At 40.8% G+C, this 12,983-nt stretch overlaps 1 protein-coding gene across 7 annotated transcripts in view; it reads left to right on the forward strand.

Annotated features, from left to right (window-relative positions):
- Window positions 1-7,387: 7,387 nt before the first annotated feature.
- PLEKHA7 (pleckstrin homology domain containing A7) overlaps window positions 7,388-12,983 on the forward strand; it is a 193,499-nt gene continuing 187,903 nt past the window's right edge. For all 7 annotated transcript variants that reach the window (XR_009631023.2, XR_010908926.1, XM_060767735.2 and 4 more), the window contains exons 1-3: window positions 7,388-7,507; window positions 7,689-7,765; window positions 8,031-8,088. Coding sequence is in view for 5 of the 7 variants with exons in the window: in XM_060767735.2 (XP_060623718.2) it covers window positions 7,404-7,507; window positions 7,689-7,765; window positions 8,031-8,088 (239 nt within the window). In the remaining 2 variants the exon portion in view is untranslated. The remainder of the gene's footprint in view (window positions 7,508-7,688; window positions 7,766-8,030; window positions 8,089-12,983) is intronic.

Raw genomic sequence — 12,983 nt, forward strand, 5'->3', positions numbered from 1 at the left:
ATGATGTTGGGTGTTTTAGTTCACCCACATTCTTATGCAACCAATAAATACCACTACAAAAGACCTAACCCAGGCATCACCAGGTACCTAAGGTAGGACATTAATCTGAATAAATAAACAGTATTTATAAATGCATAAGATATCAACTAAAACTGATACTTGAACTGTACATTGTTGAATAACACACAATTTAGGTACTCTTTTTTTAAAAAAAAGTCTCCTTGTGAGGTTAAAGAGCTCTACTGATTTAAACTGTCAATACTGATAAAAGAATTTAGTATCTTTGAGTGAAAGGAAGGCTTAAGTACACATGTGCCAGAATCAATAGTTTAAAGTAATTATCCCTGGAAAGATGGGTAGTTTGCATTTTAAAACAATCTGCTGCTGGAAAGTTTAGAATAGCTTACACATGCGACTGCAAACAGTCTGATGACTTATAGAAATTCAATCTCTTTTGTACTTCTGAAACATATTCCAGGCAGCCGACAAGATGACTAGAAGTTTGATGCTAATGAAGGAAAGGAGTTTGAATTATCTGTGTAGTGTTACAGATAAACATATGTATAGCTGAGTCTGGATCACAGTACAGGAATTAAAATAGGTTTCAGACATTTGGTGCAGGATTTTTTTTTCATGTCAGGAGCGACTTGAGAAACTGCAAGTCACTTCTGTTATGAGAGAATTGGCCGTCTACAAGGACAATTACCCAGGGGATGCCCAGATGTTTTGAAGTTTTACCATCCCTGTCAGGGCCATAGCCAGAAAAAATTTTCAGGGAGGGTTGACAATTTGGAGGGGGGGGGGTTGAAAATTTGTGGGGGGGGGGTTGAAAATTTCGGGGAGGGTTGAAATTTTTTTGGGGGGTGGGTGGGGTTGAAACCTGCCCCCTAGCTCACGCTGAAGCAAAGAGCACAGCAGGGGGCAGAGTCTAGTGGAGGTGGTTGACACCTCCTCCTTAATGAGAGCATTCAACACACCCCCCCAACTTGGTTGCTTCGCTACATTGGCTATTGCTGCAAGTAATGACAGTGGGAATAAATTGTCAATATTTGCTTGAGATAGTGCTTACAGTTCTGGAGGGACTCTTAATTTTTTGCATCTCGTAGACTAAGCATGGGGATTTGGTTAACCAGTTAAAATTCATGAGTAAACCAGGGTTTTTTTAAAAATCTGAAACATTTCGGGGGGGGGGGGGTTGAACCCCTAAAACCACCCCCTCGCTACAGGCCTGATCCCTGTGGGAGGCTTCTTTCATGCCCCTGCATGGGGAGCTGGCTCTGACAGAGGGAGCTCATCTGCGCTGTCCTTGCATTCAAACCTTCAACCTGTCAGTCTTCAGTCCTGCGTGCACAAGGGTTTAACCCATTGTGTCACCGAAGGAAGGAATGAGCGTTGGAAGCAGGAAGTATGTGTGCCAGTTGTAGGAGTGATGAATTCAGAGGGTGACTCACCGTTCAATAATTACTTGAGTTGGTCTACTCTCTTTGGGTCTAACTAACAGGATGACAGCAGGCATTTGAAGCAGAAGCAGCAGATAGGATGGTGATCATTGTGGATGGTGGTTCTCACCCTTTTGTCCTCCAGATACTCCACACCCTCCAATATTTCACAGATTAAAACTAAGACACATGTGGCTAACACTCTAGCATGGTCAAGATGGCAAAAGTTATTAATAAGGAAGAGGACACAAGCTGGGAGAGGAGGCAGGAGTTGTTTTTGTTTGAAACTATTGGGAAGGGCAAAAATTTGCTTCCTTCTCTCACCTCCTACTTAGTAAGTTATTAGAGCAGAAGCTACCTTTGCACTTTGAACTAGGACATTTAAAAGTAGCTGAAAAAGTGGGAAGAAAAAGGACTGTTCCTGTCAAATCAGGAAAATTGGAAACTATTATATTTTTTATTTTATCATGCAAAAACTTGAGCCATTGGTCATGCCAGCGGGGGCTTCTTGTGTCTTATAAATTGAAATCACAAACATCTGGAAGGCTAAAGATTGGGAATCATTGGTTTGTGATAGTTTTATGATTGGGACAAATTATGACACTATAGGAGCCTCATAGTTTTGAAGTATGCAGAATAAGTAATACAGAAATAATACAATACTGGTTCTACACCAGATCTTAATCCAAATATATTTAAAAGTTGTGTGGCAATTCAAACGTCAAGTAACAGGAAAGGTTAGCAGGCTTTTATAGCTCTGTACTTATGGAACTCTGAACTAGGGATTGACAATACACTCTGAAAACAACTGCAAAATGGTTTATGTGAGAGTTCTGAATATCAAGTAACATAAGCAATACCCAATAGTTTTTGAAGAACTGTAATACAGGAAACAATAAATGTTTTATATAGTTTGGTCAGCTCATGAGATAAGGAGCTGCAGTGGCACAATGGGTTAAACCCTTGTGCCAGCTGAACTGCTGACCTGAAGCTCAACGGTTCAAATCCACAAGACAGGGTGAGCTCCCATCTGTCAGCTTTAGCTTCCCATTCGAGGATATGAGAGAAGCTGCCCACAGGATGGTAAAACATCTGAGCGTCCCCTGGACAACAACCCTGCAGATGGTCAATTCTCTCACACCAGAAGCAACTTGCAGTTTCTCAAATCGCTTCTGACACGATAAAAAAGCTCATGAGATGGTTTTCTTCATAAAGTAGCATTTAAAGTGCTGTTTCTGATTTTAGATGTGGAGAGTCGGCATCCCTCAACTGGAATTCCAAAATCAGAAATACTCCAAAATTGTTCATATAGGTTGCTGAGATAGTGACAGCTTTGCTTGCTGATGGTTTAATATACACAAATTTGTTCAATGTTTCAAAATTATTAAAGATATTATGCATTAAATTCCATTTAGGTATGTGAATGTATGTGTATGGTGTGTTTATGGCATAGAAATTAATTTCAAATTTAGACTTGGGTCCATCTCTAAAACATCTCTTCATGTATATGTAAATGTTCCAAAATCTTCAGCCTTTTCTGCCTAAGGGGTTCCTAAGACCATCAGAAATATGTTTTCTGATGGTCTTTGGCAACCTCTCTGAAACCCCATTGCAACCCCCCCCCCCCCCCGGGGTCAGGTTGAGAAACGCTGATCTATGCCAAAGAATATGTTAGCATTCAGACTATAAAAGAATGCCAATACTAGGTACTTATGTGTTTTCCCCCTATTTGGGGGGGGGGGGGGGGAGAAACCTCTCTCTCACACACACCTTCTCTCTCTCTCTCTCTCTCTCTCTCTATATATATATATCTCAAAATAGAGTTTTTGAACAAAGTTAAAAAGTAGCAATTTTCTAAAATGATAGGTGTTTCAAAACAGAAAGGGAAATGTTTTATCTATTTTCCCTTACTAATCTATTTAAATGACAATTTTCTCTGTATATATCACTTTTCACAGGAATAGAAGCACGAGTGAAACAGAAGCAAGAGATAAACGATTTTACAAAGAAAGAAGTATGTCATTGTATCCTGGAAGAACTTTGTATAGAAATAGGTCAAATTGCAGCGGATGAGCAGACATGTATCCTACTCTATGAATGTTAAGAATTAATGCCTGACAGAACTAACTAGGAGGCAAATTCTTTCTAGCTCATAGGCTGCCTTTTATTTCTGACCATGTTGCAAAAGAATAAAAAAACAACAACAAAACAAATTACTTCCAAAATAATAAATCATAGTTTAACATTAATTGCATCGATAATTTTGAGAGAAAGCAGCAATTTTGATTAAAATATATATTAAAATTTCATTCATGTGGTGAATGGCAGAAGACAATTTTGTAAGATGGTCAAAGTAATAACAATGAGTGAATTCAAACTTGCAGGCCTTTATTTATAATTTATTTATTTATAATTTATTTACGGCGGCTTACAACACAGGCAATAATTCAATGCTTTAAAAACAATATACCTCCAATACACAATTAAATAAACATTTCAATTAAAATTTAAATGAGATTAAGAGCATTAAAACATATAAAACATTGCAATTACAACTATAAAACCACATTATCCGCAATCATAGTCAAGCCGTTCCAGTAATCATTACACATAAATCCAAGTCCATCTATTGCACTGTATTATTTGCCATGGAGAAATTGGAGAAATTTTGCAAAAATTATCTGTTAGGAGGAAACACCTCAGAATAGTGGAGGAGTGTGAATGTTATTCCCATCTTCAAAAATGGAAAAATAAGAACCTGGGTAACTATCATAATCAGGCTGACATCAATAGAATGAAAGGTTCTAGAAAACATATGTAAACAGCCATTCTTGAGACAAATGTGGGATAAATAATGCCGCTGTTAAGTGGTACTTTTTCCTGAAATTTTCCTTTTTTCTGAAAAAAAGATTTAAAAACTCTTCTCTCCCATGGCTTAAACATTTCCAGATATTTTATATTTGAAATAATGACAAGTTAGAAAGTGTTCAGAGGATGGCTAAGATAGTGAAAAGGCCTGGAAATCAAAACCTATGAGGAATTGCTAATGTTTCACTTGCAGAAGAGTGAAAGGTTGTTTGACAGCCATCTTAAAATATCTGAAGGGATGTCATGTAGAAAATGGAGTGAGCTTGTTCTCTATTGCTCCAGAGATTAGTACATGAATTGATGGACTCGAATTACCAAAAAAGGAGATAAACCAATGTAGGAAAATCCTCCTGATGGCTAGAGCAGTTTGACAGTGGAATAGATTACCTCAGAAGATAGCAGACTCTCATTTTTGGAGATTATTAAACAGAAGCTGTAGGGCCATTTATCAGGAATGCCTTAGCTAGTGATTCCTGCATAAAGATAACCTCTTTGGACCCTTCCAACGCCATGATGAGATGCTTCTGTGAGCGTTCTAGTAAAGATGGATGAAACAGGAACTTAATTCATCCTTAGGGTTTATTCTTATTCTTAAACTAGTACAACCTGAATAAACAGTGAACACAAATAGTTAATTACTCTAATAGTTAGTCTGTTATATTTGTGTTTGAGAATTTGTCCACATGGTACACTGAAGAGTAACATCCTATGGCAATGTTAAATAATTCAGTAGATTTTCCTTGTGATATTTTATTTATTTATTTAACAGCATTTTTACCCCGCCCTTCTCAACCCACCCCCCCGGGAAGGGGGCTCAGAGCGGCTAACAAAGGCAGCAATTCAATGCCACAATCAATAACACAGTATAAAATCATAAATACATACAAAGTTAAAACCCATTTGCCATGTTGATTAGCATTTAATGGCTTGCAGCTTCAAGGTCTGGCTGCTGCCTGGGGGAATCCTTTGTTGGGAGGTGCTAGCTTGCCCTGATTGATTCTTGTATAGGATTGTGCCATAGAGATGAATAAAAGTTAGAAGCAACAGGTTTCAAGATAACATTCACAATCCTCAGAATAGGATGCAAATTGTGCAGTCCTCCAAATATTACAAAACTGCAATGCTTAAGCGGCTGAAGGGGGAAAAGGAAGGGGCCTGAGGCTGTGAGGAATGGTGGGAGTTGAAGCCCAAAACAAGACACTACACTTGGAGGACTATTACCCTTGGGCTATGAGGGATTGCCTAAGTAAGTATGTGTCAATGTAGCAATTTGCCATGTTGATTAGCATTTATTTCAAGGCCTGGCTGGTTGCTGCCTGGGGGAATCCATTGTTGGGAGGTGCTAGCTGGCCCTGATAGATTATTGTATATGACTTTTCCATAGAGATGAATAGAATCAACAGGTTTCAGGAGAGCATTCACAATCCTCAGAATGGGAAGCTAATTGTGCAGCCCTCCAAATATTGCTAGACTGCAATGCTTAAGTGGCTGAAGGGGAAAAAGGAAGAGGCCTGAGGCTGTGAGGAATGGTGGGAGTTGAAGCCCAAAACAAGACACCACACTTGGAGGACTCTTATCCTTGGGCTATGAGGGATTGCCTAAGTAAGTATGTGTCAATGTAGCAATTTGCCATGTTGATTGGCATTTAATAGCCCGCAGTTTCAAGGTTTGGCTGGTTGCTGCCCGGGGGAATCCTTTGTTGGGAGGTGCTAGCTGGCCCTGACGGATTCTTGTATATGACTGTGCCATGGAGGTGAATAAAAGTTAGAAGCAACAGGTTTCCGGAGAGCATTCACAATCCTCAGAATGGGATGCTAATTGACTGAAGGGGGAAAAGGAAGGGGCCTGAGGCTGTGAGGAATGGTGAGAGTTGAAGCCCAAAACAAGACACAACACTTGGAGGACTATTATCCTTGGGCTATGAGGGATTGCCTAAGTAAGTATGCATCAATGTAGCAATTTGCCATGTTGATTAGCATTTAATAGCTTGCAGTTTCAAGGTCTGACTGGTTGCTGCCTGGGGGAATCCTTTGTTGGGAGGTGCTAGCAGGCCCTGATGGATTCCTGTATATAGAATCATAGAATCAAAGAGTTGGAAGAGACCTCATGGGTCATGCAGTCCAACCCCATTCTGCCAAGAAGTGGCAATATTGCATTCAAATCACCCCTGACAGATGGCCATCCAGCCTCTGTTTAAAAGCTTCCAAAGAAGGAGCCTTCACCACACTCCGGGGCAGAGAGTTCCACTACTGAACAGCTCTCACAGTCAGGAGGTTCTTCCTCATGTTCAGATGGAATCTCCTCTCTTGTAGTTTGAAGCCATTGTTCCGCGTCCTAGTCTCCAGGGAAGCAGAAAACAAGCTTGCTCCCTCCTCCCTGTGACTTCCTCTCACATATTTATACATGGCTATCATATCTCCTCTCAGCCTTCTCTTCTTCAGGCTAAACATGCCCAGCTCCTTAAGCCGCTCCTCATAGGGCTTGTTCTCCAGACCCTTGATCATTTTAGTCGCCCTCCTCTGGACACATTCCAGCTTGTCAATATCTCTCTTGAATTGTGGTGCCCAGAATTGGACACAATATTCCAGATGTGGTCTAACCAAAGCAGAATAGAGGGGTAGCATTACTTCCTTAGATCCAGACACTATGCGCCTATTGATGCAGGCCAAAATCCCATTGGCTTTTTTCCCCCCGCCACATCACATTGTTGGCTCATGTTTAACTTGTTGTCCATGACTGTGCCATGGGGGTGAATAAAAGTGAGAAGCAACAGGTTTCAGGAGAGCATTCACAATTCTCAGGATGGGATGCTAATCGACCGAAGGGGGCAAAGGCAAGGGCCTGAGGCTGTGAGGAATGGTGGGAGTTGAAGCCCAAAACACCTGGAGGGAGAGGGAGGGATGGCCCAAGTTGGGCGGGATATAAACAAAGTTATGATGATGATGATGATGGTGGGGAATGGTGGCGCCGCGCGCGCGCGCGTTCCTCCGCGTGGCCTGTTGGGGGCGCTGCGGGGGCGCGCGGGGCACCAAGGAGAGGCGCGCGCCCTCCCTCCCTCCGTTCTCTCCCTCTGAGGAGGCGCGCAGGGCGGCGAACATGGCGGCGGCGGAGGCTGAGGCGGCGGCGGTGGTGGGGCGGGACACTCTACCTGAGCACTGGTCTTATGGCGTCTGTCGAGACGGCCGCGTCTTCTTCATCGAGTAAGGAGGGGGAAGAGGGTGTGAGGAGTGTGAGGAGGGGGGGGGGAAAGGCTCTCCTCCTTCCCTTGTTTCCTGCCCGCCTCACAAAAGGCGCCACTCACTCAGAGAGTGACTGACTAACAGGTGCATGTTGTTGCCGCTTCTCTCTTCCTTCCTCCTCCTCCTCCTCGTCTTTCTGTAGCGACCTGGCGCGCGCCACCACCTGGCTGCACCCCCGCACCGGCGAGCCCGTCAACTCCGGACACATGATCCGCTCAGGTGGGACCCCCTAATCCCCTCGCCTTGGACCCCCTTTCCCCCCCATTGGGAGCCCTCCTTTCCCTCCTCCTCCCGCCTGGGATTTGCCCTCGCCTTTCTTGTTCTCTCAGGGGAACACAGAGGGAGGGGAGGGGGAGATGGGGATAACGACCTTTGTGTGGCTGGGATTTACCATAAAGACCTCTCTCCTCCTTCTCCTCCTCCTTTTTCTCCTTCCCCCTCTTCCCCACTTTCTTCCCGCCCTCTTTCTTTTTCTTTCTTCCAGACCTTCCCCGTGGATGGGAGGAGGGTTTCTCAGAAGAAGGAGCCAGCTACTTCATTGAGTGAGTATCACATCCCTTCCCATTGGGAAGAGCTAGTCAGAAGGAAGGGACCTCTTCTCTTCACATTGTGCTCTTGTTGGTCTGAGTGGGGGGGGGGGGCACCTCCTGGTTTTTCAACACTGTCTCAGGCTCATGTGTGTGTGTGTGTTGGAATAGGCAGCTAGAAGGAAGTAATCCTTTCGCCTTCTCGTGTATGTTCTTGTTTGTCTGAAGTGGGAAAAACACCTCTTGATTTTCACATAAATGTCAGGAGAGAATGCTTCTGGAACATGGCCATACAGCCTGGAAAACTCACAGCCACCCATTCATTAAACCTCTTTTTAAGAGAGTGGGTGCATCCAAAGAGGGGAATTTAACCTCTTTTTAAAAGTGATTTGGGATTCTGGAAGGAAAAGACGCCTGTTGCATGAGCAGGAACATGAATCCATGCCCTTTTGTGTGGTGCTTTTTCCTTTATTTTTTCCTCGAAATTGTTTTAATTATCGCAATGCTAAAGTGATTTGGGATTCTGGAGGGAAAAGGCGCCTGTTGCATGAGCAGGAACATGAATCCATGCCCTTTTGTGTGGAGCTTTTTATTTTTTTCTTTCTTTCTCGGAATTGTTTTACTCATCTGTGCTTCCATACGCCAAGTTTCACCTTTGTGGCTGTTTACATTGCTCCTGGATTTCCGTGGTGCTGGAGAGAGAGAGAGAGAGAGGTTGGCTGAATGTCAGCCAAACTTGGCTGCGTGTCTTACTAACACACTGGCTGGAACCTGTTGCTCGCCGCTGAGTGAGTTGAATGAACGGGGGTGGCAGCAAAGAGGTTGCCCCAAGGCAAGCCAATGGCATTTTAAGGTGTGAAAGATTGCCACCTTGTCCTGGGCATAAGGCGTTTAGAGCACGTAAAACAGTCACGACTCCATTATACCGTGGGTATTTATATGAGGCATACTCAAGATATAAACAGCTTTGTAAAAAGCAGTGGCACCATCACGATTTATGAGTTCTGACAGGGGCTTGTTTTGTTTCATAGAAATACATGCAGTGGATCATTGGGTATATTTTATGAGGTGTACTGAAAATACAAACAGCTTTGCAAAAAGCAGGGCTAGTGTCACACTTTGAATATATACCAGTTCGAACAGTGGTTTTGTTTCATGGAAAAACAAATAGATTCTGTCTTCCTAATCTTGTAGCTTTCCTGTGGCATTGTTTTCAAGTGAAGTAACATTTGTGACACTAACTGTTTTCTGGGTTTGTATCTTTTGAGAATCTCTTTTTCTCGGCTTCATTCTGAAAACAGTGGGAATGTTGTTCTTGAGCCAGATAACTAATAGCCAACTATTATAGCTATTATAGCTGTGTAACTTTTGTGGTCTCTAATTCTGTCTTCCACTTTTTCAGAAATGTGCCTTTGTTGTGTTTTTTAAATTTTTTTGATTAGAAATGATACAAATACATTTGTATATGAATAACATTCTAAGCATTTGAGGGAGAGTAACAAATTGTTTTGGACCATCGGCTAAAGGAAGGAATTCCTGCCCTGATGCATTAAATTTGAATGGTTAAGATGTCACCACAACAAATACTTTGAAAGGCATGAATGGTGCAGAGTTACAATAGCTTAGTACACCTGTACAGTATATAGTATTACTTTAGAAGACCTCATATTTTTCATGGCTGTAAAAGGAAGATGTAGTAGAGGCTTCTTCTTTGGAGGCTTTTAAACAGACTGGATGGCCATCTGTCAGGAGTGCTTTGAATGTGATTTTCCTGCTTCTTGGCAGGGGGTTGGACTGGATGGCCCACGAGCTCTCTTCCAACTCTATGATTCTATGATTCTAATTTGGGATAATTTTAAAGATAACTGGAGTACTGCAAGTAATGGAGGCGGATTTAGTATGTGGAATAAATACTGTTGGATTGGCATACCAGGAATATGACTGTTTAAAAAAGTGGTTTCCATTTTGTGTTGAAGAGAAATTAAATTTTCTTTTATAAAAAGCTGATTTTCTAGTATACCATGCCTTTTATCATATTCCAGTGCATTCTATACCAAATTCACCAGGTACCAATAGCAGTTTCTAGTTCTGCTACTCCCCCACCCCCCATACTACTGTGGAATGTAGTTTAAGGCAATCTGTTTCTTCCCTCATTTGTTCCCTTCTACCTTAATTTGCTTCACTTCGTGATTTAATTGTTTATTTTTCTTGCTTAAAAAGATTATCCCAGTAACAACAAAGATGAATTTCCTTGGGTCTGCCTTCCTGATTTTAAATTAATAAAACCAACACGTTTGAAGCTTTACTAGATTGCCAGCATTTCTGCCCACGTATTAAAGTGTGATTTGCTCTAAACCTATTCAAATTCTTAGCCCTGCCTTGTGAACTAACATTTTGGTAAAAAGTGTATTTGCACTGCTCCTGTAAATCTGTTGCATTTTTGTATTCAGTGTCATGAAGATTATACCTTCAGAAGTTAAAATTAAACATAATATTAAAGTTAAAATATTTTAAATGTATTTGGAATAAAAGTTTTCAATGGCTGTTGGCATCCCCTTGTATGAACCTGCCCGGGCCCTGAGATCTTCAGGAGATGCCCTTCTCTCAGTTCCACCTCTATCTCAAGCTCGGTTGGTGGGAATGAGAGATTGGGCCTTTTTTCTCGGTGGTTGCCCCTCCCCTTGACTCTGGAACTCCTTGCCCAGGGAAGTCAGAATGGTCCCCTCCCTGCTGTCCTTCTGATGGCAGGCTAAAACCTTTTTATTCAGGCAGGCTTTTAAGGAAGAAGGTGTTTAAGATCATGTCAGGGGTTGGTGTGGGTTTTTAATGGATTTAATTTGAATTGTTGTTTAATATTAATGATGTTTAACACTGTTTTAATATTTGTATTTTTGTATATTTTAAATTGTATTGTAATGCTTTTAATGTTTTGGATCTCCCTATGGAGAGAAGAAGCAGGATATAAATAAGCATAATATCAAGAAATTATTACATTTATTTCCTTTCTTCTGATCAGTAGGAAGCTAGCAACAGTTCAGTGGAATTCAGTGAAATTTATTCTGAATAGATATGCATAGATTTGTGTTTTAATTTCTATCCCATTTCAACAACTGCATAACTGCTTCAATACCTGTGACTACAACAACACATCTGAAAAAGTGGATTGATATCCATGGAAGTGCATGCTAAAAATAAATTAGTCTTAAAGGTGCTGTTAGATTCTTTCCCTCATTTCCACCTCATCTTTTCTTTTCATGTTTAAATAGTGTAACATAGTTGTCTCTTTCATAACTTGTCTTTATACTCAGATTGGGATGGCTTCTCTAGCTGAAAATGACAATTGACTTTTTTGTTCAGAGGGCACCACTACTGGGGCCCTGTAGGATCTTCTCTACATACATGTTGTCTGTGTGTCAAAAAAACCTGGAAAAACTGTCGTTTGGGCTGTTTTCTATAAAATTGCAAATGCTAGCTTACTGGCAGGAGTCAGATTGTCATATGGGAATGTCATTATGTGAAGGATTTTATTTCTTGCACACCAGAAAAAATAGGGTTTCTAGGAACTGACAGTGTTTGCAACTTATTTAATCTGGCAGTGGCAGTACCATTAAAAGTCTAACAGGTGACAAGTATAGAGCAATAACATGTTTCAACTATGAAGAAATGCCAGTTAGCCTGATAGGTAAATTTACTTTGTATTGATTCACTGTTATGTGTGGATATCCTAATTTTCACAAACTAATGCAAACAGGTTGATCCATTGTCAGGTTCTCATCTCTTAGTATCTCAGCCTCAAACACAGCAAGAGCCCAAAAGATATAAATGATGAAAAGGGGAAATAGTATTGATAGGAATTCCTATTGTTATCCAGTGTCTTTCAGATCTTTACAAGCAGCTTAAATTAAAAACTTGCAACCTTGTGCACCCATAAACCTATATTTTTAGAAAGATTTATAGGAGGTTTCATGATTTAAACTAATGTTCAGCTAAATTAAAGTTCAATAAATATCCAACTTGCAGGAAAACCATATGATCATGGAATTTAAAATACTGAATACCTTTCAGCTGCAAACCTTTGAAATATTTCATTGTTTTAGAAGGTTTAACAATGTAGAGTTGTGGCCTTTGTGACCTCATACATACATTCTGGATGAAAGGACAATCTTCTGTCACAAGAAATAATATACTTCTAAAGCTTGTATAAGCATATCCAGTTGCAAATCCAAATGGCTGGAGCTTGAGAGTTTAGTTGCAAAACTTTGAAGCCCAAGTCATTTGAATGCGTAACTGGATATGCTCATGCACTTCATGTTGGCAATTCTATACATTATTTCAAGGGAGCAAGTTGAATGTTTAATGTTTTCTTCCCTAAATCAGAGAGCAAACTATTTCGCATATTTGAAACTTGGAAGCAATTACAGGTTATCTGTTGAGATTATATTTCTTACATTTCTTATTTCATATGAAAAGAATATCTGTTAGCATCTGATGATGCTTTTGTGAGGCCGCCCTGAGCCCCCCCTCGGGGGTGAGAAGGGCAGGGTAAAAGTATAGGGAAATAAATAAATAAATAGAAACCTTTGTGTGTTTTAAAGCTGCAGTGGCTGAGATATTGGAGGCATCATGGGCTACACATGCTTTGCTTCTCTGTATCAGTTAGAATACAGCTTCATAGTCTATGAACAAATGCTTCTCATTACATACAAATAAGTAATTATGAAGGTGAATGGCGGTTTTAGAATATGAATATGATCACTTGGAATTCTAAATGTGCCTGGAATTTTGAATGGATATCATGTACTAATGCTTTGAGTTGGTAGTTGGAGCATGAGACAAGCATGAGCTTTTGTTATGTACGTACTGTATGTATTGGATTTAAATATTTGTGGAACACTTCAGAGAATTTCTCA

This window comes from Anolis sagrei, chromosome 1, assembly GCF_037176765.1.
Source record: "Anolis sagrei isolate rAnoSag1 chromosome 1, rAnoSag1.mat, whole genome shotgun sequence".
In the NCBI taxonomy this organism is placed as follows: domain Eukaryota; kingdom Metazoa; phylum Chordata; class Lepidosauria; order Squamata; family Dactyloidae; genus Anolis; species Anolis sagrei.